General features: G+C 32.8%; 1 protein-coding gene across 1 annotated transcript in view; it reads right to left on the bottom strand.

Moving 5' to 3' along the window:
* Positions 1-15,243, bottom strand: part of LOC126769259 (A disintegrin and metalloproteinase with thrombospondin motifs 3-like) — a 62,741-nt gene extending 47,498 nt beyond the window's left edge. Inside the window, exons 1-4 of the mRNA XM_050487918.1 lie at positions 14,600-15,243; positions 14,418-14,524; positions 14,159-14,327; positions 12,557-12,722 (exon numbers count right to left, since the gene is read on the bottom strand). Coding sequence (XP_050343875.1) covers positions 12,557-12,722; positions 14,159-14,327; positions 14,418-14,524; positions 14,600-15,215 — 1,058 coding nt within the window. The 5' untranslated portion in view covers positions 15,216-15,243. The remainder of the gene's footprint in view (positions 1-12,556; positions 12,723-14,158; positions 14,328-14,417; positions 14,525-14,599) is intronic.
* Between the last annotated feature and the right edge of the window lie 12,074 nt (positions 15,244-27,317).

The raw sequence follows: 27,317 nt of genomic DNA, 5'->3' as shown, positions 1-27,317 counted from the left end.
TCATTTGAAGCACGCACAATGCCTTTTTATACAAGTTCGGATGTGATGATTGAATGTTCTTGAGCCGGAGGTCAATTGCGATCCTGCTATGAGTTGATAAAAACCATCAAAGGACCGCCGCACTCAGCCGAACACGGAGTATTTATAACGCAGATAATTATGTTACTCTCAGAGTAATCATTACTAGACTTAAATCCTGTTCATTTTATCAGTTTGCCTTTAGTAGCTGCCTAAGATAGTATTCGTAAATTGAATTATCACCTTCTACGTTATATTATATGAGATAATACTTTTTAACGAAACAGGCTAATTTCAAAGTACATTGTAGCGCATTCATATAAATGAATAACGGAATGGATGTTGCAAATTGATTGAATTGAAATCCTCTTACTTGCTTAAGTCATCAATATAAATGATAGAGTGAAATAAAAAATATTAAATTTTATTTCATATTCATTGGATAATTGCTTTTACCAATGTTACTGTATGTTTCCCAAAATAAATAAATAATAAATAAATTATTGAATATTTTGTTGACTTTAATATCATTTTACTTATATTCATTGATATTATAAATGATAATATAAATTATGTTATTACTTTTGTTTATTTTTTAATAAAAATATAATATATAAGCTAAATTTTTTAATGTTAAGTTCTTTGAATCTTATCTTATCGCGTACAGTCGAGCTATTCTATGACAAACTCGAAACACACCGTAGCAGTGCTATATATGAACTTACTTCGAATCTCACTGTAAAATGTTGAAAACCAACTTACTGTGATACGCTATTTTGATTCGTGTATCTATATATGTCGTAGATTTTTAATCTAATAGATAGGCGAGAAAATGGTTCACATGGTAAGTGGTCAACACCGCCCATAGACATTGGAATTGTTAGAAATATTAACCATCCTATACATCGCTAATGCGTCATGTGTCTGTTGTTACCCTTCAAACCGGAATACAACAATGCTAAGTTTTGCAGTACACCATCTGATGAATTGGTGGTAGTGATTGAAATAACGCTACTGTATTGAGTATTTGAAATATAAATGTCCGTATTCTCCTACACCAATCGTTACTGTTGCAAAATCTAATCTAAACTAATATATCACAAATTAAAATAGATATGTACCTTATAATTATAAAACAACCTTTTAACTTAGCCAAATAATTGATTTAAAATAAAGCATGAAAATGATTGAACATAAGATTACAGTGGTTAATTTATTACATTTAATTTAATTTTATAAAAAATTATAAAAATATATATTTTTTTATTACATTTAAAATTACAAAAAATGTTCGTTATAATAATAATAGTTCGAATAGAGCGTACAAATAAGCGAAGAATTCAACCCTTTTCAATCCTTCAATCATCATGAGTTGCGTCAGTAATTTTAATTATCGAAAAACATCACTCAAATAAAATGAACAAAGGCAATCATTATTATTTACTTAAAATACTTCTCACCGGTCCTTTAAATAATTTTAAATGGAAATTTGCTCGTTATTACTAATAATTAATATTAACATTTATGTCTAGAAACAAGTATTGAATATAAGTTACTTGACTTATCTTTAAAATATACCTACAACTATTACCAATCAGTTTCTAAACTAAATATATCTTGATCAAGTAAGCACTCGATATATACACGGATATGTAAATAATATTACCATATATAACAGCGAAATAACTCTTAGTATTTGATTAACGAATTTTAATTATTACAAATAATTTTTTTTTAAATTAGTACGCAATAATTACACAGGTATTTAAAAATGTTTATTTCATAATAATTATCAGAATCGATTTTACTTGCTGTTCTAAAACATTGAATGAAAACATTGCTGCGGCAAATTAATTAATGAAGCGACTCGTGTGTCTAACAAAAGAAAAATCCTAAAATATTAAATTTTACCAATCACACATGAAAGAAGACTTTTTGAAAAACAATATAAAGTTCAAATTCATTTAAATGGGTTAAAAATTGAAACGGGATTTAAGCCAACGTGCATAATTATTATTTTTTAATAATTTCTTATAAACCATAGCTCTATAATTCCTTAAATCTTTACAATATAAATTATTAAAAAAATATAATTTTATATAATAATATTTATTATAATTAAACATTAATTATAATAAATATTATTATTTATTATTGTCTCATACTAATGAAATATAAGTTTTTTTTTTATAGAATAGGAAGGCGGACGAGCATATGGGCCTGAGCACCTGATGGTAAGTGGTCACCAAACGCCCTTAGACATAGGCATTGTAAGAAATGTCAACCATCGCTTACATAGCCAATGCGCCATCAACCTTGGGAACTAAGATTTTATTTCCTTTGTGCCTGTGATTACACTGGCTCACTCATCCTTCAAACCAGAACACAACAATAACTAGTACTGCTGTTTAACGGTAGAATATCTGATGAGTGGGTGGTACCTACCCAGACGAGCTTGCACAAAGCTCTACCACCAGTTTAATCTTTAAGTATTCGAAATGTATATCTGAACGTATACAACCGACTGCGCTGTATTTCATTAAAATAGACACTTACTTCTGAATTATTTATACATTAATTGATATAAAAAAGACTAAGTCTAAAATTGTAGTTCTAATTGTAACTCCCATATGTATTTTTATAATACGCTGCTTTATTAGGAGAAGCCATACATATAAGGTTTGTGACCATATAAAACTCGTTGTTTTTATATCATCATTCCATATTAATCTAGTTCTTGTAAAACTATCTTGCATCATATAAAAACAAGTTATGTTAGAATAATGATTACAAGTATGTAACACAAGATTTGAGTTTCGTAGATACGATGCAGAATCCAAACCCTTATTGGATCACTCTCGTGTCTGTTATGCCGCAAGTTATGGTGTCCGCGACGAAAACAGTTGAATATTGGTACTAATTTGAAACAAATGCTCTTGAAAAATATTTAAAATTTCTATTTATTTATCTTAAACATACGTCATTGTTTCACCGAAATAATAATAATAATAATAATATCCTTCGACATTTTTCACACACGGCCATCTAAACCCAAATTAAGCTTGTACAGAGCTTGTACTATGTAAACCAGACAACTGACATACTACATATACTATTTTTCTTTTGTAAATACATACTTATATAGATAATTACACCCAGACTCAAGACAAACAGATATGTTCTTGCACACAAATATCTATCCTGGGTGGGAATCGAACCCACAACCTTCAGCGTGAAAGGCAAGCATCCACCAACCACGCCAACCGGTTCGTTGATGTTGGTGTTGATGTCATGTATAAAGTTTAAGTGAACGTTTCGGACGTATAAATTTTACACTTCTGCCACGTGTGCTGTGTAAGATACTTAATCATACTAATATTATAAAAAATATTATTTTGGATTTAAAACACGCAACTGATAACATATACATCTAAAAGGCAGGTAAAGTTCAGCATTTAAACGTTATGGTGATATAAAAAAACTCGGGTACATACAAACATGAATCGTGAACAAATTACATACATTTTAAGCAGTCGGTTAATAAAGAGGTAAGTTTTGTTGTTTATTATTTCCGATTTCATTTATCATTTTGATTAAAACCACTAATCCGAATGTTATGGAACTTTCATATTATATTTGTTTATAGTTTCGTATCGGTTCTAATATTACGAGATATTTAAATAAACTTGTGAATAAAAAAGCGGGGCGTGTGCGAAGATTTAGCATAGTACGATCGAAATGATTAGCTTGCGAAAATTTATATCTAATTGGTTAAACAACGTCTCGGAATAAAATTCTTATTTAACCCAAACGAAGTCGGGACGGGCAGCCGATTTTTTTATAAAACACATACCTAATCTGGTTCCAGTTATCATGCATGCGTTTGCCTAATTTATCTAAAAAAAACTCGTCATAATTAATCCACGAGATTAAACAATAAACTTCTTTACACTTCCTAAAACTCTGTTATCTTTATCTTGCAAAAGTTTATTCAGTATTTAGGTCGACACGATAAGCTTTTCGCTACAACAGTAACTTATAAACTAAGTATCAACCATATAAGAGTATTATATCGAGGACGGCCTTTATATAGTGCTGTGACATTTGAGCCCTCCATTTCGAAGCGGTTAGAGTTAAATTATATGTGTTTGCCTGGGTGGAGCAGGCAGGTGCCTTGTAGGTCTAGGCATAAATCCTGGGCTGCTGTAATTATTTTATTAGAAATACATAATATATAAATAAATAAAATGTAAAAAAGAAAGAAACAATATATCATCAAGGCTATCAAATTTAAAAAAAATGGATTAAAAGGAAAAGATATACTCGTTTAGAAATGCCAATTTATATTAAATGTAACACTTATTTATGATTGATTAAAAAGTAAATAAAAAAAAACTAACAACTAAATATTGTAAAAAATGTTTACGAAAATTGCATATGAATTTTATAATGACATTAAAAATTTGTTATCAGGCTTGCAACCTGTACGCAAATTTTTAATCCGATATAAAAAAAATTTAAACCTTACTTTCAAGTCTTATCAATATTAGTTTTAATGGTAATAGTTAAATCGTCAAACATAATAAATAATGTCAAACAGATGTTTCAGATGAGCCCTGTTTAGAGTACGTATGTCCCTTTGCCTATAATTTAATCTATTATCTCTGCGTCAACCGGCCACACTGATAATAGTACCTACAAAGGCCTGAGCCAATTACATAGCAAGGCTTGACTTCGCTGTATCGCCAAATAATTTATCCAAATTCAAAATCACATCATCCGAATTACGTTTAATTAAACAGTGTTATGTATATATATATGTATATATACTATATGTAGTTCTTTATTTATGAAAACGTAAAAACACGACGAATGACAGCAATGTTGTATTTAATACTACGATATAAAACAAATGAAAACTACGCATTGATTTCACACCAGTCATCATGTCTTTCAGCATCTTAGTCTGTCAGTAATTCTCAGTTTACTTATTAATTCCTATGTTTATTTTCCGTAACCGTAACCGTGACAGCCTGTGTATGTCCCACTGCTGGAGTAAAGGCCTCTTCTCCCTTTTTGAGGAGAAGGTTTGGAGCTTATTCCACCACGCTGTTCCAATGCGGGTTGGTGGAATACACATGTGGCAGAATTTCAGTGAAATTAGACACATGCAGGTTTCCTCACGATGTTTTCCTTCACCGTTAAGCACGAGATGAATTATAAACACAAATTAAGCACATGAAAATTCAGTGGTGCTTGCCCGGGTTTGAACCCACGATCATCGGTTAAGATTCACGCGTTCTTACCACTAGGCCATCTCGGCTTTATATCCGAGATCGGGGTCCTGGTCTCCTCGGTAAGTCGTATATCTGTTAAAACGTAGATACGATATGAGATGATTTCACTTTGACCAAGTCATATAATATAGACAATATACATATTTATAGTACTTAGTATTCTACATTATATTATAATGTTTATTTATCTAGGGCTAGTGGAAGCCCTTTTCGAACAGTATGTTCTCAAATGAACCGCACAAAGGGTAAAGGATCGTAATGTTCCCTTAATGTACTCATACCTTGTTTATTCATTCAAAACGGAAATATGTTTAAATGGAGCATCATGAAACAGATTTATTAGAAATTATAAAGCAATATTTAACTAGATGAATAGTTAAGCTAAGTTGTTACGTCCTTGTGCCTGTAAGCTTCCAATATAATTCTCGTTTAAATTTAATGTTAATAATTCTTATGTGAAATAAATGTTTGTAGTTTTTTTTTATTTCAATAAAAACTACTACTAGCTACCCGCTCCCCGCTTTTTTTTTCAGGAAACCGAGATGGGAGCTACTTGTATATAAAATATATATAAATTAAAAACGATAGTATTTATTAACATTTTTTTACTCCACTTTCTCAAAGCATGTACCTGACAGTACATGCTTTGTACAAAAACTATTTTACTTGACTGTTAATCATAGTTATAATACAAAGTTAGTCTATATGAAATAAATAAATGCCACAAAAAGCATTCTAATTTAATATTTCTATAAAAATAGGAAAATTAAAGGAAAAAGTTTTATACAAAATTGTAGGTACTTAAAACCCGCAACCATTTACAGCTATTACGGCTTTGTTTAACACGTAAATTTTATCGGCAGATACGAGTTTTACGGTCAATTAAAAATACTCCGACCACGATGTTACTCGTAAAAATAAGAAGTACATACATTTTAAAATAAGTTAAGTTGTGAGTCATACACGTTATTGAAATATAAAATCAAAAATGATTTTATACGAATAGTAGAATTATATTATTGTGATAAATGCTATTCTATTTTTGCTACACAGTTGCAGTCTGCGGAAAGTTGTGTTTGTGTTTTTCAGTATACCATTTTCTTAATCCTATTATGAGGTTTTAATGTGGAACATCTGTTGGCGCTCTTCGGAGGTAAGACGGACTAGTATAGTTGAGGCAAACGCATGGCGCTCTCTTATACGGTCATGCCTTCCTTCCCTCGTCGTTCTCTAATCCCTTTTTTGTACCTATATACCTCCTAAGTAGCTATGTATTACTATTTATTTTATTAACGAAGTTCTTTGTTTTTATTAATTTTACTACATATCAATTTATTAGTTTCCTTTAATTATAAACTGTGTCAATAACCATCACTTTAATGATATTCATACATAAGCGATAAAAATATTTTCTCATTATAATTCAAGAAGCATTACATGTATAGAAATTAGAGTTGCATAGAATATTCGGTTACTATTTGGCTAACATTAGTAAAAAAAAATGAATAGTGAGTCATTATACGGCTAATACTAATTACTTAAAACCAAAAGTAAAAAATAACAAACACATAATAAATGAATCATGTAACTGGTATGCTGACCATAATTTATTAGTTCTAGAAAACGTATTTATTCTCTTTATATATCTAAAGAATCAATAGAAAGTTTTTTTTTTATATTCGCCGGGAGAGCAAATGACTCTACTCCACCTGATGGTAAATGGTAGTAGAGTCCAAACGCGACGACGGCCAGTACAGACGGGAAAAACTTTCTGCACTAGCCGCCTTCGCCTTGCCGGCCCGCAAGATGCCTCTTCACGCCTCGTTTGAAGGAACCCGGGTTGTAAGAGGAGGGGAACACGTGAGCTGGTAAGGAATTCCATTTTTTGGAAGTGCGACAAAGAAAAGAGTTACATAATAAAAAAAAATCTAAGAGTTCAAAAACATATAAATAATTAAATATTAAATTTTATTTATGAGTAACCTAATATAAGCATTCTATGTGCAAACCACAAAATAAATAATTTTCAAAGATATCCTTAAAAAATAAAAGTATGACAAAGAAATATAACTAAAAGCGTTGAAAACATTGACCTGTGATTATACAAATATTATGCTTTTTTTTCTTAACATTTATGCAATTTCACGTTAAAAAGTCGAAAGCAAAAAGGTATGCAAAAGAACATCTGTTACGCACGAATTAAATTCAAGTAAAAAAGTATATTTATAGCGACGTGTCATCACGCCGAATCAATCGAATCAAATCGAGATATAAATCGAGATATCTGCATATACTCAGCAGTGAAACTGGTCAGCTCAATTAAACTGGCTTATATTTATTTGAAAAAATCATATATATATTCATCTGAGTAGACAATATGAGTGCGTGTGAGTGCTTTTCTTTTTCTGAACTTCGATACCGTCCCTTCGAATTACTTTCATAAGTCCGACACGGAATTTAAGTTCAATGGATTGGCTTGAAGGGTAGTAAAGATAGATAGATAGTAGATGCGGTTAAAATCAAGCGGAGCATTTAGTAATTTTACACAGTCCTATCTCGAAAAGAAAAAACGAAATAAAATTGCTTATATTCAGTGCTCATGAGTACTTTTAATTAAAATTTACAATGATATTGTTAGGTAAAAAGCCGAGATGGCCTAGTGGTAAGAACGCGTGAATCTTAACCGATGATCGTGGGTTCAAACCCGGGCAAGCACCACTGAATTTTCATGTGCTTAATTTGTGATTATAATTCATCTCGTGCTTGACGGTGAAGGAAAACATCGTGAGGAAACCTGCATGTGTCTAATTTCACTGAAATTCTGCCACATGTGTATTCCACCAACCCGCATTGGAGCAGCGTGGTGGAATAAGCTCCAAACCTTCTCCTCAAAAAGAGGTGCGGAGGCCTTTAGCCCAGCAGTGGGACATTCACAGGCTGTTACGGTATTGTTAGGTAGCAGTTTGCACATTTATAACACAATTATGATATTGAGTATTTCATAAATAGCTTGACCCACTGAACTGTTATCTACAATTCATTTTTTCCTTGACATTAGACAATTATTTAACCTAAAATGAGCTGCAGTTTGTTTTTTTGAAACAAAGCGTAAAATTTGTAAAAATAACATTAAAATCTCTTTTGTAATCATGGAAAGGAGAAATTACTAATGCCTTCAAAGAATCTAATTGACACTAATGGAAGTGAGATGAAAATTTATTTTATTCAACGTTCTTTGGTTGATTGAAACGGTTATTTATATTTTGTCTTATATTCCTTTTTCTCGATGATGTATTGGCTATCTTAAAAGACTGTAAATTCTGAGGTTCTGAATTCAAACAACAAGTATTGAAAGACTTATTTGATGAAAATAGTAAAAATATGAATTATCGTCTCTTATGGTCGCGTTTAAACTTGTGTCTTTCTGCTGGGCTGAGGCCGCCTAATCTTTTGAGGAGAGGGCTTGTAACGTATATAACCACACTGCACCAATGCCCGTTTAAGGATACATATAGGGCAGGTTTTCAACCGGCATATACAGGTTTTCTCACGATGCTTTCCCTTTCCATCGAGCACAAGATGAATTATAGACACAATTTAAGCACATGAAAACTCATTGGTGCTTAATCGGATTTGAACCCGCAATTTTCAGTTAAGATTCTCGTGCTCTAACTACTGGGCCTGTCGGTTCTCAGTTCTATAGTGAACTCATTTACTTTGATGTTAAATTAATATTTTGACGTTAAATTAAATATACCATTTTGATTCTGACTGTACAAGTCTATTTTGATATACTGAACGTGATACATGATAACTTTCCGCGACCTAATTTACGACAGACATCGCGTCGTTAGTCTTAGTTACACAATATATGAACAAATTTTACAAGCAGTTTCACGTTGTAATTAATAACATGTTGATTCAAAGCTTATGCATGTCGTACTTACAATTAATGTTTTAACTGTTATTTTTAATATGGATTCACTATATATAGATTAAAAAATAACATATGTTAATATTGTTACAAGGGTTTTTCTTTAATTTATAATAGGTAGTTCGAATAGCAAATGGGTCACCTTTACTGGTGGTAGAGCTTTGTGCAAGCTCGTCTGGGTAGGTACCACCCACTCATCAGATATTCTACTGCAAAGCAGCAGTACTTGTTACTGTTGTGTTCCGGTTTGAAGGGTGAGTGAGCCAGTGTAATTACAGGCACAAGAGACATAAAATCTTAGTTCCCAAGGTTGGTGGCGCATTGGCTATGTAAGCGATGGTTGACATTTCTTACAATGTCAATGTCTAAGGGTGTTTGGTGACCACTTACCATCAGGTGGCCCATATGCTCGTCCGCCTTCCTATTCTATAAAAAAAAAACCTGCTGGTATGAGGTCACCACCAAAGACATTGGCAATGGAAGAAATATTAACCATTTCTTACATCGCCATTGTGCCACCAACCCAGGGAACTAAGATCATGTCCAATGTGCCTGTAACTACAGTTACTCACTCTTCACAACGGAATACAATAATAATAAGTTGTGCTGTTTGGAGATTGTATGTCTGGTAAGTGGGATGTACCCACCTAGGCGGGCTAGCACACAACTCCCGAAAATAGACTAACTAAATCATGTACCTAAATGTTTTTTGGGAAATAACATAAACATAATTAAATATATAGTAATCAAATATATTTATATAATAATAATAATAATATAATAATATCCTGGGACATTTTTCACACACGGTCATCTGATCCCAAACTAAGCGGAGCTTAGCTATGGAAACCAGACAACTGATATACTACATATACTACTTTTCATACTTATATAGATAATTACACCCAGACTCAGGATAAATAGATGTTCATGCACACAAATGTCTGTCCTGGGTGGGAATCGGACCCACAACCTTCGGCATGAAAGACAGGTATCTACCAACCACGCCAACTGGCTCGTCATAATAAAAAGCTTATTTTTGTTTATTGTATTATATTTGTTTTTGGGTAATATTTTATTAATAGAGGTAAATGTACTAGGAAAACAGGAGTGCAGAGCTACAAGAACTATAAATCAGTTGCCCTTACTACGAATCTCTCAAAATCAACCCTTTCACTAGAATCAAAACATACTTTACTCAAGAGACCTCTTACAACTTACTAAATTACTTTTGAATCGTTATTTTAAACGTTTTATTTAACGTATTTAAACTTGAATTCTACTTCTATTTAAATGTGAATTCTACTGAATTCACATTTAAATAATGAATGTATTAAATAATGACTAGTATTTCTTAGCGGTTCTTAGAAGAAGAAGAAAGAAATTCTAGACATTATTTAATACATTATTCTATTCATATAAAATATTTATTTAGGAGAGCTACTGCTTTCCTAAAACTTATATATTCTATTAGAGGACAACTGGCTTTTCATGGAGTGTATGATCCCGCACCATATCCACTAGCCCGGATTGGAATAGCGTGGAGGACGCTGATCCAAACCCTCTTCTCAAAAGTAGAGGAGACTTTAGTCCAGCAGTGGGACATTAAAAGCCTGTTACGCAGGACTAACGACTTTACGTTGTATTCTGAGCACGGGAGTGCAATACTGTAAAACCTCGTAACTATATAATCCAATAACATTTTAATCGGCTTGACCCGGGATTTGAACTCAGGACCTTAGATCTGCGGCCTTATAATTAACCACAAGTCCAACGAGGCCATCGTACAACAGAACGTACACGCAAAAAAAACATTAATATTAAAAATATGACTAAAATATGGATATAAATATCAAGTATTATGTTTATTTCAATGTCCTAAAACAAACAAAACAACAATTCAAGGCAACTGAGGTCTGATTAAAGCGTCTCATTTCAAAATAGTTGGCAAAGGCACTTGCTTTTTAGAGTGGAATACTTCTCGCTTTGAAGGAATCCCTCACTCGGTGTTTGAGAGCGCTCAATATTTCAATTACTGCGAGTGCAAGAGCCTTTGTTTATTTTTAATTTATTTATACAAACAATTCTTTTTTATTTGTACGTTTTAGACATTTACCGGTCAGTGTTTAATAAGAACTTGTAGGAACAAAATGTGTTTCGTATTGATTCGATGACAGTGACATTCGTATTGATTTTTTTAAGTAATATAATATAGTAAGTAGTTGATACAATTTTCCTGTAAGTTGTAAGTAACAATTCTTTAATTAATATAAGTTAAATTCAATATTTTTCTATTTTTTGCAGTCATATATAATTTAAATAACTTATTCTTGTTAGACTATATTAAAGAAAATAAACTTAAAAATGAACAAGTATTTTCTACAGAAATATCATTAAAATGCATTTGCGTTTAGTAAAAAAGTATGTAGACAGTTACCTACTTACTTATAGATTAACACAACGGTTATTGAACTCGCTTGTTTTTAATACGTGTATCTTATCGCCCTGTATTGTTTACGCTGGTTTTCCTTCAAATAATATTGTTTACGAATTCTGGTTTTTTCAAACACAGTAAAACGTGCAAAGGGGCACGCTTATTAACCGTACCATGTGTTCAGCTTTAACTGCCGTTGTATGGGGAGCGCTACTATTTATAATCATATAACTGTTTCGTTGATATATTTAGATGATAAAAATGTAAGCTACTTTCAAATGTAAGCTCTGAGTGCTATAAGGAAGTCATGAACCATGATTGAATTATATATCTGCGCAAAACACTCCAACGAACTTCCAACTATTTGAAACAACAAAAATAACATTTTATATTTCGGTTCATGGAACTCTAGTGATTGTAGCAATATACATATAAACTGAATATCTGTTTATATATTGTTACAATTACTAACTCATTCATCTCTCATGCGGTAGCAAATCAATAAACTATGTTATCATTATTCGTTAATATTTCATTAACTTAAGTGTGGCCACCGCTTTACATTCTTGATAAATAAACATATTTCGTTTTTGCTGCTTAAAAATATATTAAATGCAAAATTTGTGCATTAGGTAATATACATTTCGTATATGGCTATATAGCTATATACGTTGAAATTCATACATAACCGCTTCTATCAAGCGTACTAAATGGTAACTTGAACGATTATAAATAACGATTCATTTCCAAAACCTTTTATTGATAACATTAAACCTCGTCAATTGCTATCATGCAGAAAAAAAGAAAATCGTTCGAACAGATGAGAAAAGGGTACTGAACTGAAAAGTTAGTTATAATAAAAATTCTACTCACAGGTGTCCCAATTCATGGGCAATGACGAACGCGCTGGTCAGACCTTCGTCTCTGTCTATAGCTGCTGAGCGCGTTTTGGTACAGACGCCTCCAACCGGGGCGAAGCCCGATGGGCCTCCAAGTTGCGCGCGTGTTAACCATACAGTTGCGTCCCAACCAGTACTATCTGTACGCAATTACCAATCATTTAGATAAAATTTTAAAAGCATAATATATAATATTAAATTTATTACCTCAAATTAATTCCTATATTGCTAAAATAAATAAATTTATAGAGTTAATCGTTTTAAATATTTTGCATTGAGCATAAAAAAACTGAAGAGCTTTTCAAACCTAGAGTGTAATTTATTCACATACAATAAAGTTGATAGTAGATACGTTGTGTTTAATAGGCGTATCTCATTTAGTATAATACCTACATTATTATCGGAGAGCAAAGGAGATAGCCGTCAGGCACAATTATGTCGAGAAACAGCTGATTTGCGATGTTGTTACCGTCGTTTTACAAATTCTAATTATTTATAAAACTAAAAAATATTGTAATCATAAAATGGTGAACAATATATAAACTTCTACAAATATGCTTCTATTTTATTCCAGCAAAAAAATCTTATTTTATAATAAAAAAATCATTACTCTGTTTTAATAATAGTAGTTACAATAAATTGAAAATCAAATACGAACTAAACTATAAAGAGAAACAAAGTTTTAATAGTAGATTGAACAAAGAAATACGAATTTGAGTATTTAAAAATATGAAAAATACATTTTATTTTAAATCATGTAGCAATATTCAGTTAATTTTTAATAATCCTATTTACCTCTAAATATAAGCTGAGAGCGTACTTTAGGATAGACATAAAATTACATTTTAGTACTTGTTTAACTAAAAGTGGAGTAATTAGCATGATTTACGATGTAATCTAGACGCGATTTAAAGTTGTTTGGATATAAGTAAAATATTATGAAAACAATTCATTTTTAGCTTATCTGGATTATGTATAAAACCGAAACATGCTATGCATCGCTTACTCGTATGAGAGATGAAACGAGAGTCTCTTTTGTCAGTGCAAGAGATATATATAAAAGTGAAAAAATATATATATTTTGTATTAGTTCATCAATAAAAGTTATAATTTTAAGTAAAAAACTGCTTAAAATGTATTACTATGTAATGAACAATCTATAGGTTCATTTATGTTAAAGGCTAAATGTAAAATATTATAATCTTTAAACTTCGGACTGATTTTTATTATATATAAAACAGAAAAAAGTATTTTTGTTTTGAAGATCCAACTTATTTTATTTTATTGTGGATTTATTATCTGGTATAACATCTTAAGGAAAGAGGAAAAAGTATATTATAATTATGATAATGATTTTACTTTTTGATTTAAAGAATATGAATCATCGTAATTGAATCGTCCTGTCTCGTATTTGCTGACAGAGATGTGAAAGACCCTTTTATTCGAAATAAAACAAAACGAAATTCAAAAATTTGCTCGTAACAGATAAAATATAAAATTCCCTGAACTTATAATAAATTAAATCAAAAAGATTTTATATCAAAAAGAATAAAAATTATCTTAAATTATACCATACCCGGTGGTAGCTTCATTAAGTGCCGGTAATTCCATTTATTGACAGCCTCGAGTGACCTTTTCACATTGCCATATTTTATTACTGGATCCTTTTCTTCGTACAAAAACAGTTTGTTGATAACGAGTGTCATGTTTGAATTGAGGGATTGGTCGTTGAAGATGGCACTGACCTTTAAAGTATTGCATAAATTGCCTGAGTTACGATCGTGCACTTGTAATTAATTGCAATACAAGTATCCTATCTCATTGGTTCTACTTACGATGTTCATTATAGCTAAGATATAATGTTTCACTCTTTCCCGGCCATGGAATTTCAGCATTGTATGATCTGCGACTATAGCCAATTCGAGCCATAGTCCTTTGACGCCTGCAACAATAAACATAATAATACTAAAACTGATGCGACATCATTCATAGAATTGAACACTGCACTCACACACACCTGAAATAGGTCTAGTGATAGGAAGCATGTTACGGAAATAATCGACATCCGAATGGTCACCGTGTCGCGGATGCACGTGAAAAGCAGCCATTGGCTCATCATCATCGAAGTCAATGTCAAGGTCAGTGACCGTGTCACCGGTAAGGTTGTAGGCCGCCGGTCGTTCCGAAAGCAGAACGTCACGTCGACGTAACACATGATCACCGTCCGCCCGAGTCGGCTGGAGTACGAAATCCTCGCCTCCAACTTGAAGTAAGCCATATAGCTGGCCTTCGCACTCTGTCACTGTCACAGTAGATTCTTCTTCGTACAGCACTCTTCCTTTGTAAAACTGGCACTCGTTGTAATAAGGTGAACGAATGGCGCGATTTTCTTGCAGCTCTAAGTGCCATCCTAGTATGTGCAAGTGACGAATAGCACCACGTGCATGGCGGGGTACACGAATTCGCGAGGAAGTAACAGGGAGTAGGATGGGTTGTGAAGGAGGCCTCCACGCGTCGACAGCCGCGAAAGCTGCGAGGAGCGTCGTTGCCCACAGCCAGCGCGCCATCGTCCGCGCGCCGCCGCGGGCACCGCCTCTCTGCCTGGCGGCGCATGCCACGCTGCGCTCACGCATCTACGCACATGGCGGCTGTCTCGCCGCACGGAAGGTAAACGACTCCGCACTTTATAGATTGCATTGAGCTCCGCCTCATGCGTCACTAGTAAACAAAGAGCGACGCCTGCCATATTCGCGTTTTACCTATGCGTAATTACATATTTATGGGCCAATTGAATAACAGACCAAGTCAATTGCATAATAAACATGCTGATTCAAAAGAAGAGATAGCTTTTATTAACGAACATTTTAAGTTCCAGTATATTAGCTAATGTTTTTAATATACAAGAAAAGTGGATTCAGATATTTTGTAACAACGCATATCTAAAAATAAACGTTCCGCGGCTATTAACAAAAGGTTTAACGGCATTTTTTGCCTGAGTGAAGTCCAAGTCCCGGAATTTCAAGCTATTAACGCGACATCGCCGACATTTCATAACATGAGAGCGTACTACTCGAAGATCTTAATAAAAAAAAGTAGTAATAAAAAATCGAATGCAGATGAAAACTACCAATTTAATGAAAATAAATCTCTACAATGTTTTACTTCAATCATTACAACTATGTCGAGTTTATATTATTGAATTACTAAAGGAGGGCCTGTACGTATAAGTTAGGTGAGTGACCGGAATATTGTAAGTAATGGTAAGTGAAGGCAAATTGCTAATTGAAATGTAAGTCCATACTCGTGTTTGCTCGTTTAAAGGCAAGTACTCACTGTGCGCATGTTGCAACTTTCCTTATATTCTACTAGAGAATGTTACAGAATGTTCATATATACGGGTTTTTAGCTGGCTTCGCAATCAAGTCCGCATTTTACGGTTCGTGAGTGCAAGACTCTATATGGAACAAATGGGTGACTGAGTACAAGTCAGATGCTAGGCGCATTTAAGATTTCGAATAGATCTTTGCCCTTTTCTTGAATCCGATGAGAAGCTCTACATACATTGCGCTGCATTTTTTGTATTCCTTACTATAGAATTTGTTTTATGCTTAATAAAAACTAATATCGTACTGTATATAAACATGATAACACATCTTGGAAATGAAACGATCACCTTCAAGCCATTGCAAGTAAAAATAATATGATTCATTGTATTGTTAAGCAAGTTATCGCGTTTATGTATATTAATATTAACTCGTTGACCATTATTCGATGGTCCTTTCTTTTCGAATAGACATTAGACAATATTAATAAACAATTGAAACGCTTCTATATAGAATAAAGCATTTTTACAGCTTATATTTAAGGATATGTTTATTATTGATAAGATGAAAAGATTTGTTTTGTTACGTTACAGTAATACGCTTATAACACATATATTATGAAACGTATCTTCATGCGTTTTTTTATATTAAGTGTTATATAAACAATGGTTCTTCCGATTGTACAAAATATAGAAATAAACTAAATTTAAAAAAAAGAAGAAAGGTCAAAAAGAAGGTCTTTTCATTCGAGGATATACACGATACTTTGAGTTTTATTTGAAACTAGAACATGAAATTCACGCTTGTCACAAAATTGTCTAAATTTAAAGCGGATGAAACTGTAAAGCGCAGCTATTTATATGAATATATTTTATACCAAAACTTCTGAAACGCGTTGCATTTTCTGGTATAAGTTAGGCATTAGGAAGTTTATACAAATAGAACGTAACCTTATTTATTAGTATAGATAGATATGTAGTTTCGATATGACGCATAGTCTATGGAACTAATAGATAATATATTTGTCGCTTGTTTTTGATGTCTAAAACGATAGTAAAGCCCACGACAGTTACATGTTACCCGACTATGGAGGGTATATGATTTCAGTATATGTATGCGGTATACGATATACGGTATGTATGCAATACATCCACTGGCTCTATGCCATGTGACATTACTTTTTGTGTATACAATTTTTTTTTAAATTAACCGTCAAATATCTTAATTAGCAAATTTTAAAAATAAATATATTACTAGTTGTTCCTCGCAGCTTTGCTCGAATTGACTGAATAATTTGGTAATATTTATAAAATCATACATATTTTTCGGAACGTATTTTTATGATGGTTTTTACGATGGTGGTGGATGGTTTTTAATTATTAAACTTTTACTTATTTTTATTTTTTCATGAAATATTTTTGTAGTATTTATTATATATTTATATTGTATACATTGCATTACAATACTTGCTGATGAAACAAAGAATTTATACAGAAAATGAAACAATACAAAGTATCGCGTTACAGTTCCTAATTGCATAAAGATCGTGTCGGTTGCTCTGTATATTCGATACTGCAAATAATTGAGCACTTCGTCATAGAAACATAATGTAAGCTTGAATTTACTATGTAAGCTGTAATATTATATAATATTAATCAAATCTAAATAAAATTTATTCAAGAAGATTCTTAAAGCACTTTTGAATCGTCATTTTATTAGACTAGATTAAATTTAAAGATACCACCGTTTCGGATTGTAGATTTTATCGAGAAAAACCGAGAACAAAGTTAGTAGTTACTCTTTTCTAAACAGCACAATTAACATATTATCTATGTAAATGTCTATATACATAGATAATATGTTAATTAAATAATCGTAATCACCGAATGTTAAATTGTATGTTATCGCCACTTCTTAGACAAGTTGTAACTTTCTCGGGCTTTGTTTGATTTATTAATTGTTCTGGGAAAATCAGAGCAGGATGCAGTAACGAAACTGTAATAAAACATTTTAATGGATTAAACATTTTATGATATGATTTGTTAGACATGAGGATGACAGTGCTTTCACAGAGAGGTACCTATCATATGTAGGGTATGACAAAAGGCAAATAGGTTTTCGTAAAAAGCCCACGGTTTAGCGGACGATTGCGACTTCAAATCTTGTTTCAGAAACATGATAATCTGGTCGAATTTAGCTTCTTTACATTCTGGCGTGTCTTTTCATAACAAAGAGAAGGATTCTCATCATAACTCAAAATCACCGCTCCGATATCCACCGAGGTTCACCTTATCCTAATCTCAGATTAACTTTAAACTACAAACTGTTTCATAATGCTTAGCTAGCTAAGTGTTTCCTGTAACCCTAACTCCTTAAAAATTGGAATGAATCAATATTTAATAGGTTTGCTCGTTACATCGACGATTATATCTTTAAATAACTGTCTAGATTGCGGTCAAGAGCAAATCTATATTTCACAAAAAAAAAAAATTACCGTTGAGGGACATTGACCCGTTTTCGGTCTTTGTTCGCATCAGGTAAAATTCACTCGTTTGTAAATAACTACGAAAGTTTGTTCTTGTATCTAAGGCCCTATATTTTTAAATTGTTATATCTTTTAAACTATTACAAAATGGAATATACATTTTAGCGCAATAAATTAACTAATACAATAATAGTAACAGTCTGTGAAAATCCCACTGCTTGGCTAAGGCCTCCTCTCCGTTTTTGAGGAGGTTTGAAGATTATTCCACCACGCTGCTCCATTACGGGTTGGTGGAATATACATGTGACAGAATTTCAGTGAAATTAGACACATGCAGGTTTCCTCACGATGTTTTCCTTCACCGTCAAGCATGATATGAATTATAAACACAAATTAAGCATATGAAAATTCTGTGGTGATTGGACGGGCTTGAACCCACGATCATCGTGATTCACACAGATTCACGCTTAATAGTACTAGTAACCATTAAATTGTTCAAATTAACTAAATAATTTATTGTCGTTAAATTCTACCTACCTGTTTATAATGTAAATACATTACACATTTATATATGTTCTCATCCTTTTCTTTGATGTAAAGTAAATATCACAACTGTTGAGTTATCTGGATTACGTCATTACACATAAATATAAAATCTGAAGATGTCATGAAACTGTTTACGGAACACGTCATGTATTTTTAGTTATTATGCTGCCCACTAATAATGCCTGTTATTTTAAAATTCCTTAGAACAAAAAATTGAAAATAAATTTTAATTAGTTATTAATAAAATATTCTATATTTCGAAACTCGATGCATAAATACAGCTATGCCTCAATAAATATCAATCGTGTTTGATACAAGATACAAAGACAGAAGTAGATACTTTTTTAAAAATTGTGTTTTTATCCTTATGACAATGACGCCAAGATATACAGAAATTATGAAGCCGAAATTTACCTTCATATTATAATCAAGGTAATAAGAAAAGGAACGCAATATACCGGTTTTGGTGTGTCAAAATAACAATACTTAGAAAAGATACAGAGTTCACAGAAATCACATCTTTAACTGATGAAATATCCAGACATTCGTCTTAAAAATGTATATGTTATATAACTTTGTGGTAAATAATGAGACAACTTTAAAAACACTATGTTATATGTAAATGATATTCGTTATATTGGATTGTCTAAAATCCATCTGATTTTTTACTGTTGCTAAAGCAGTATTACAAAGCAATAAGAAACATTTTCCCTTAAATTTTTTGTGTTTCGTAAAAAATCGCTGAGTTCATGAATAGGTGTGAGCGAGTGAGTCGAGTCAGTTTATTATTTCAATGGAGTATCAACGCTTAGAGAAATTTAGTAGTTATGTAATTAGATATATATAATAGAATCTGTCATTAAAAGTCCACCGCATTATATTTCACCAGTTTTGGAAATTATAATAAATGCATGCAATTCTGTGAATTTTTGTAAATATTATAAATAATTTTACTTTTATTACAATTTATATATAAACAATCATCAGACGTCTATACAATTATTTGATATACGAGTACAGCTTATCAATGTAGTCTCATATAATGTCACATGCGTTTTACAAAATTAGAGGTTAATTAGACATTTATTTTCATACTATGTTTCCATAAGTACAATTGACCTACATTTATTTAGTATTTTAAGAGTGATTGTTTATTTTTGAGCCGCCATTCTTATATCGGTATATCTATTGGATATTTTGAAAACAGCGCTTAATATTTTCCTAATCTTCTTTACCTTTCTAGAACGTTACTGATACGAACTACTAGGTTGTGAACTAGTTTACCAGCTTCTGTGTTTTCTGCCACATATGACATGAGTACCGTCATATTTCGGAGATGCTCGCTCGTATTTCAACGTTGGCTCCAACCTTGAGATTGATTGTCTTTAAGACATTATTGTGCAAACCGCACATTCCTCGTACATTTATTATTTTTATATACATTCGTATAGAACGGATCTATTTGGAAATCACACATCCGCCATTCTGACGGATTTGTTTACTGTGTGTTACTTAATAAGTTACTTTCTTTCTTTATACATTGATCACACAAATATCTTTTCTTATTTAAAAAAAAAACTATTTTGACTCTAGTTAGTCAAGATAAAACTGAAAAATATCGTTCTTTTACCTACCTAAAATTGCATCCATAGTTTGGCGAGTAATATGGTCGCCTATGTATCTTCAATGCCTTATAAAATTTAATAAAACTAAAAGTAATTCTTTGAATATTTTTTTATCTCTACCTACGTTTCCATTATAGAATTAATTAAGCCCTAAATTACAACACCGCTTTGTTTCGCATTCATTGTTGTCTATATCGAAATAAATAATACCCAAACAATATAAAGCCGTAAACAAAGAGCCTTGGATGGAAATATTTTGACGGTATTCATTGTATAATACTGCATCGTATTCCCGATATTTCAATACAATTGTGTGAAATAAAAGTAAAAAAATATTTGAGGTTAATTTTTTGCATGTGTATTTTTTTACTTATTTATTGATTTCTACGTTGTTGCAGTTTCCAGACTATAAGATTGTTATAAGAAAATTTTAAGGAGAAAATGATGAAAAGATTAAATTGCGTTTACGGATGAAACTAACGTTTGCAGTTAGCAGCCGTTTAGTTTAGTAGTAGTTAGTTAGGTATTAAACATAATTTATTTTTTTACATTACAATTATCTAAACAAAATATTATTATTATACATTAAAATTAACTACTGAGACTAAAATTTGTAATCTTAATTACATGGAATGGTGGCAAAAATGCTAGCAGCATTTCCCCTTTGAACACAAATTCCAATTTTTTGGGAGAAAATGACCTAGCCCTCTTGTCTCCTGTCACTAGCAGAAGCAATAAAAAGAGGTGTTTTATTTTTAATAACAGTTATTGGACTATTTATAGACTTTACGAGCCGGTTGGCGTGGTTGGTGGATGTTTGCCTTTCACGCCGAAGGTTGTGGGTTCGATTCCCACCCAGGACAGATATTTGTGTGAATGAACATGTCTGTTTGTCCTGAGTCTGGATATAATAATCTATATAAGTATGTATTTACAAAAGAAAAATAGTATATGTAGTATATACTACCGATAACCGATATCGGTTGTCTGGTTTCCATAGTACAAGCTCTGTACAAGCTTAATTTGGGATCAGATGGCCGTGTGTGAAAAGTGTCCCGGGATATTATTATTATTATTATTTTGTTGTTTAATTTTAAAAATCTCGGTATATACCGGTAAATTAATGATCACGGACCAAAAAGTTTTATTTAGTTTATCTATAACAGTGATATCTGGTCTATTGTAAGGTATTGTTCTATCGGTTAAGATAGCTCTGTCAAAATATAGTCTGAAGGTTTGCTTTTCTAAAACTGCTTGAGGATTATATTTATAATAAGCTATACGATTCTGAGGGGCTATATGTTTAAATTTTAAAGCTAGTTTTTGAAGTATTATATAGGTGACCTGGTTATGTCTATGCTTGTAGTCAGTTTGAACTATTGTTTTGCATGCACCAGTAATACGTTGTATGGTTTCAGAAGAGCTATTGCATCGTCTACACATGTCCGTCGGTAAGGTGGAATTTTTTATTATTTATTTTTGATAGTTGCGTGTCTCAATAACCTGATCTTGTATTGCTATAATAAAGCCTCAGGGAAGAGCACACCACGACTGAGCCATTCGTTCGACGCAAGTTTGTCGACGTGGGTTGGCTCAAATCCTGATAGTGTCTTCCATGTAGTGACTTTCTGGCCCAATCGCCTATCTTTGTTTGTTTGTCAGTTAAAGTTTCATTTCTCTGTATTCTAATGTCTTTTAAGTTTAATGGTGTGAATTTGTTATCGTTTCTACTATAGCTTTATGTAAAGTTGATGATGTAGCTTTGTGGTGGAAAAATTCTCGCAATGTGGTTATTTTCATATTATGAAGATTGACAATATCAACAAGGCCTCTTCCTCCATCCTTTCTAGGAAGTGTTGTGCGTTGAATACACTAGCGGGGATGATGTTTTCTATGCTTTGCCATTGTAGTGTTAATTGTACGTTGTAGTTTCTTTAAATCAGATTTTGTCTAATTAATGATACCAAACAAATATGTCAATGTGGCTATGGCGTAAGTATTGATGGCTTTTATTAAATTTCTTGAATTTAAATTAGATTTTAATACAGAGTTTATTCTATACCTAAATTCTTGCGTAACTTTTATTTTTGTTTCCTTTTGTAAAATTTGCTTTGATTGATCATAGCCTAAGTATTTGTAAGTTTCATTTTCATGTAATGGATCGATTTGTGTGCCATTTTCTGTTAAATAACTGTATCTCTCAAATTAACCTGCTTTTACTGAACTGATTTTACACTTATTTATTTATACCAAATTCCAGACAAATGTCCTGTGAAAACCGTTCAATAGTTTTTGTTCTAATTTGTAAATCTGTTTGAGTAGAAGTGTAAAGTTTTATGTCATCCATATAAAATAAGTGATTTAGTGTAATAAAATTGTCTGTCTGTGGGTGTGTGTAATTGGTATTCTTCGTGCATTGTATTTAATGAATTAGATAATGATAATTGAGAGCAAAGCAGAACCAAAGAGGGCTTAGAGCGTCACGTTGGAATATACCTTCTTGAATTTTTATAGGTGTGGTTTCGATTAACGCTTTCGTTGTATTTATTCTGAGTCTAGTAATCCAATTGAGCATCGTATTTTGTAAAAAAGATATTATTTGTGGATGTATTTTGTAAATATTTAGTACTTCTACTAGCCAGGAATGTGGTACTGAATCAAACGCTTTTTTGTAATCTATGTACATGGTAAGTAAATCTTTTTTCTTAATTTGAACTTTTTTCAATACTACTAAATCAATTGTCCTTTACAGCCTTGGCTAAATTTTCGGCAACCTTTTTTTGTTCTGTCATAATTTTATTTTTTTCGATATGATTATATATTTCATGAGTCAAACATGAAGATATAATTTTATATATTGTCTGTAAGCAGGTTATAGGTCTATATTTTGATGGATTGGTATAATCGGATCTATCTTTTGGTACCATATATGTTGTTCCGACTGTTATATAATTTGGCATTGATTCTGGGTTTTTAATAAAACTATTAATGACATTGTATAAGTATGGATGGACGAAGTAAATTTCTTATACCAATAATTATGAATATTATCAGAACCTGGCGATTTCCAGTTATGCAATTTTCTAATAACTTCGTTAAAAATGAAATGAATTCAAATACCATTTGCTGTGTCTCCTTATATCTACTTTGTTCGCTATTAATACATTCATTATTATTGTTATGTCTTATTGGGTTTTCCCTTACTACTTAATACTTCCGGTTCGACAGAGTTTTCTGAATTGGTTGAGTTTGTAGACGCCTGATTAGTACTGATGTTCTTTAGATCGCGGTAAAATTGTTTTTCATTATTTATAAATTTAGTATTTTATGTTTTACGAAGAATGCATTTGTTATATCTGGCTAGACGACTACTGGTTACTGTAAGTTTTTGTTTAAGTGTGTCTAAAATTGCAATAGAGTAGTATTAATGTTTTCGTGTGTGGAATGAATTTTATATTGTTCAAGGATGGCTTTGACATGTTTTGTTAATTTTCTATTTCTATTACCGTCCATGTATTGTGTTAGTCTTCCAATTTTTCTCCTAAAGTCTTTTACTTTTCTTTCGAGTCTTATTTGCCACTTTGGCTTTCTTTCCTGATGCTGGCAGACGTGTTTTACATTTGGAATTTGTATTTTAGCTCCATTTACTTTTGCTTCCGTCCATGCAGCACAGTAAATAATTATTTGCAGTGATTTAAATTCTGTTTCCTTAACTATGTACTCGGGTAGAATTTTTTGATTAAAATAATTTCCTTGATGACTTTTGTTTTGGTATAAAGGATCGATTAGTAGGATTTGTGTTATTAAAATACTCTAATGTTTGTTTAAATATTTTTTCTATATCGTCATTTATTATTTGTGGCTGTTGTAAAAGTGACAGCGTATCCACATGATGGATTGTAGTGTGATTATTATTAAAATTGGTGTTAATTAACTGGTAATTATTTTCTGTTAAATTAGTATTGAACGTTGAATCTATTGTATTAATTGTTAATTGTAAATCTTTAGCTATATTTTGTTTAATTTGTTCAAGGCCCTCATCATTAATATTTTTTTTATTAATAATAGCCCTTCGTTGGTCTGCTATTCTATGTTCGGATAAATGCGAAAGATTTGGAAATATTTCGATAAACTTCGTATGCAATTGCTTCCTATATGCTGTTAAATTAGTTTCCATTAATGTGACTCTATATTATATATTAATAATAGCTTCATTATGTGCATACGAGGGTGTACTGGTGTTTGTGTTATGGATGTGTTGTTTTGAGTGGAATGATAATTTTGAGTGGATTGCAATTCTTTGTTAAGTGTCTGTAAATCGGATCTTACTTCTTCATGTATATTTTCAATAGTATCCTGAGGCAACAATTTGTTTCGCATAATTGCACGTCGTTGATCACCAACACGTTGTCAGTTTCCTTGCATATGTGGATATTTTTCGAGAAATTTTGTATGTAATGGTGATAAATAGGCTGCAATATTGTCTCTTGTGCAACACTCGTATGCGATGTATTACTCGTAGTGGAAGGTGGGGTTCGATAAGGTGTTCCTGAGGAACTGTCATCGGCTGTAGTAGACTTTGAGATGAAAGGCCACCTGCTCAATTTCTCATCGTCGATGGATCGCATGCTATCACATCCAGTATCGGCTCCAGATGTGCCCCGGCGCCCCCCGGGTAACGACCGCAAATTGTACACTCGATTAAACATTTCTCCATAAAAAAAGGGTATTGGGATCGTTAGTAGGAAGTTGTAAGTTTTTGTGTCAGATGTAAGTGACTGTAAATTTGGTATCTCCCTAAAGGGGTAGAAAGTGGTATAGATGGTTAACCTTGTTAATTGTACCTGCTTCCAGTAAGCCCCTACACCACGACAAGGTGATACCACGGGGGTGATTATTATTATTATTATTATTGCCGCCACGCAATTTTATAAATACTCTATATAATATATTATGTGGTGGGTAGTTGCGCAAGCCCGTGCACGTTTTAATGTAATTATTATATATTTATTAATTGCATACCTTTGTCTATGGATAGCCCGCTGTAAGTCTAATCTTAGAAACATGTCGCTATGAAGTTATCGTAACTATGTATTCTCAATATCTTAGAAATGTAAAAAAGAAAAACAAATTTGCGGAATTCCTAATTTAATTTTTCTGAAATTAATTAAATCTGAAAAATAACATGTACTTAATCGATATCGAATTAATTACTAACATAAACATCTAATGAAATAATATAAATTAAGGTTAGGTTAGTAAACCTTAGGTTAGTAAACTTACCAAAATATCAAGTAAAAGACGTTAACTGCGAGATATTACTAGCAAATCTTTGCTTATGATATTGAAGTTTTTTTTTTTTTTCAGCCTTTTTCCGTCCACTGCTGGACGAAAGCCTCCCCCATAGAACGCCAACCATCCCGATCTTGGGCAGTCCGCATCCATCCCGAACCTGCCACCTTTTTTAAATCGTCGGCCCATCTTGTCACAGGGCATCCTACACTACGTTTGCCTAAGCGTGGTCTCTACTCCAACACGTGTCGGCTCCATCGGCCATCAATGCACCTGGAGACATGACCAGCCCACTTCCACTTCAGCGAGCTAATTCTAAGCGCGATGTCGGTGACTTTAGTTCTCTGGCGAATGTCCTCATTTCGGATTCTATCTGCCAGACAAACCCCAAGCATCGCGCGTTCCATTGCTCGCTGACCGACCCTAAATTGGTGGACCAGTCCTACGGTAAGTGTCCACGTTTCGGCACCGTAAGTCATTACAGGTAGGACGCACTGATTGAAGACCCTGGTCTTAAGCGACTGTGGGATCGACGATTCAAAAATATGACGTAACCTCCCGAATGCCGCCCAGCCCAAACGTATTCTTCTTTTAGCCTCCTTCTTAAAGTTGTGCCGACCGAGTTGTATAGTTTGGCCCAGGTAGATATATTCCTGCACAACTTCAAGTGGAGAGCCATTTACGACCACTGGTCTCGGGGATACATGACGGTTTGCCATAATTTTGGTCTTTTCAATGTTCATCCTGAGACCTACTTGTCTTGAAGAATCGCTCAGGCTGTTTAGCATCTCTTCCAAATCCTGCAGAGTCTCCGCCATGATGACAATGTCGTCGGCAAATCGCAGATGTGTAATGTGTTGGCCATTTATATTAATGCCGCGTCCGTTCCAATCGAGTGTCTTGAAGACGTCCTCCAATGCATTGGTAAAGAGTTTCGGTGATATTACATCTCCCTGTCTTACCCCGCGATGCAATTGGATTGGTCTTGTGCTCTGATCTTGTACTTGGACGGTCATGGTTGCGGCTTCGTACAAACACTTCACCACCTGGACATACCGACAGTCAATTAGGCATCTCTGCATGGATTCCAGAACAGCCCAGGTCTCGATGGTATCGAAGGCTTTTTCGTAGTCCACAAACGCTAGGCATAGAGGCTGATTATATTCCTTGGTCTTCTGTATTATTTGCCTTAGTGTGTGTATGTGGTCTACGGTACTGAAGCCTTTTCGAAACCCAGCCTGTTCTACGGGTTGGAAGTCATCGAATTTTCGGGCAAGACGATTCGTGATTACCCTCGAAAACAACTTGTAAACATAGCTTAAAAGTGAAATGGGGCGGTAGTTTTTCAGAAGAGCTTTATCGCCCTTCTTGAAAAACAGCACCACCACACTTCTGCTCCATGTCTTCGGTGTTATACCATTGTGGAGGACGGAATTAAAGATGTTAGCCAGCTCTCTCAGAACT

Source organism: Nymphalis io, chromosome 6, assembly GCF_905147045.1.
Source record: "Nymphalis io chromosome 6, ilAglIoxx1.1, whole genome shotgun sequence".
NCBI classification, from domain to species: domain Eukaryota; kingdom Metazoa; phylum Arthropoda; class Insecta; order Lepidoptera; family Nymphalidae; genus Nymphalis; species Nymphalis io.
Note: the sequence above shows the minus strand (reverse complement) of the source record. Positions and strands in the feature narration are given on the sequence as shown.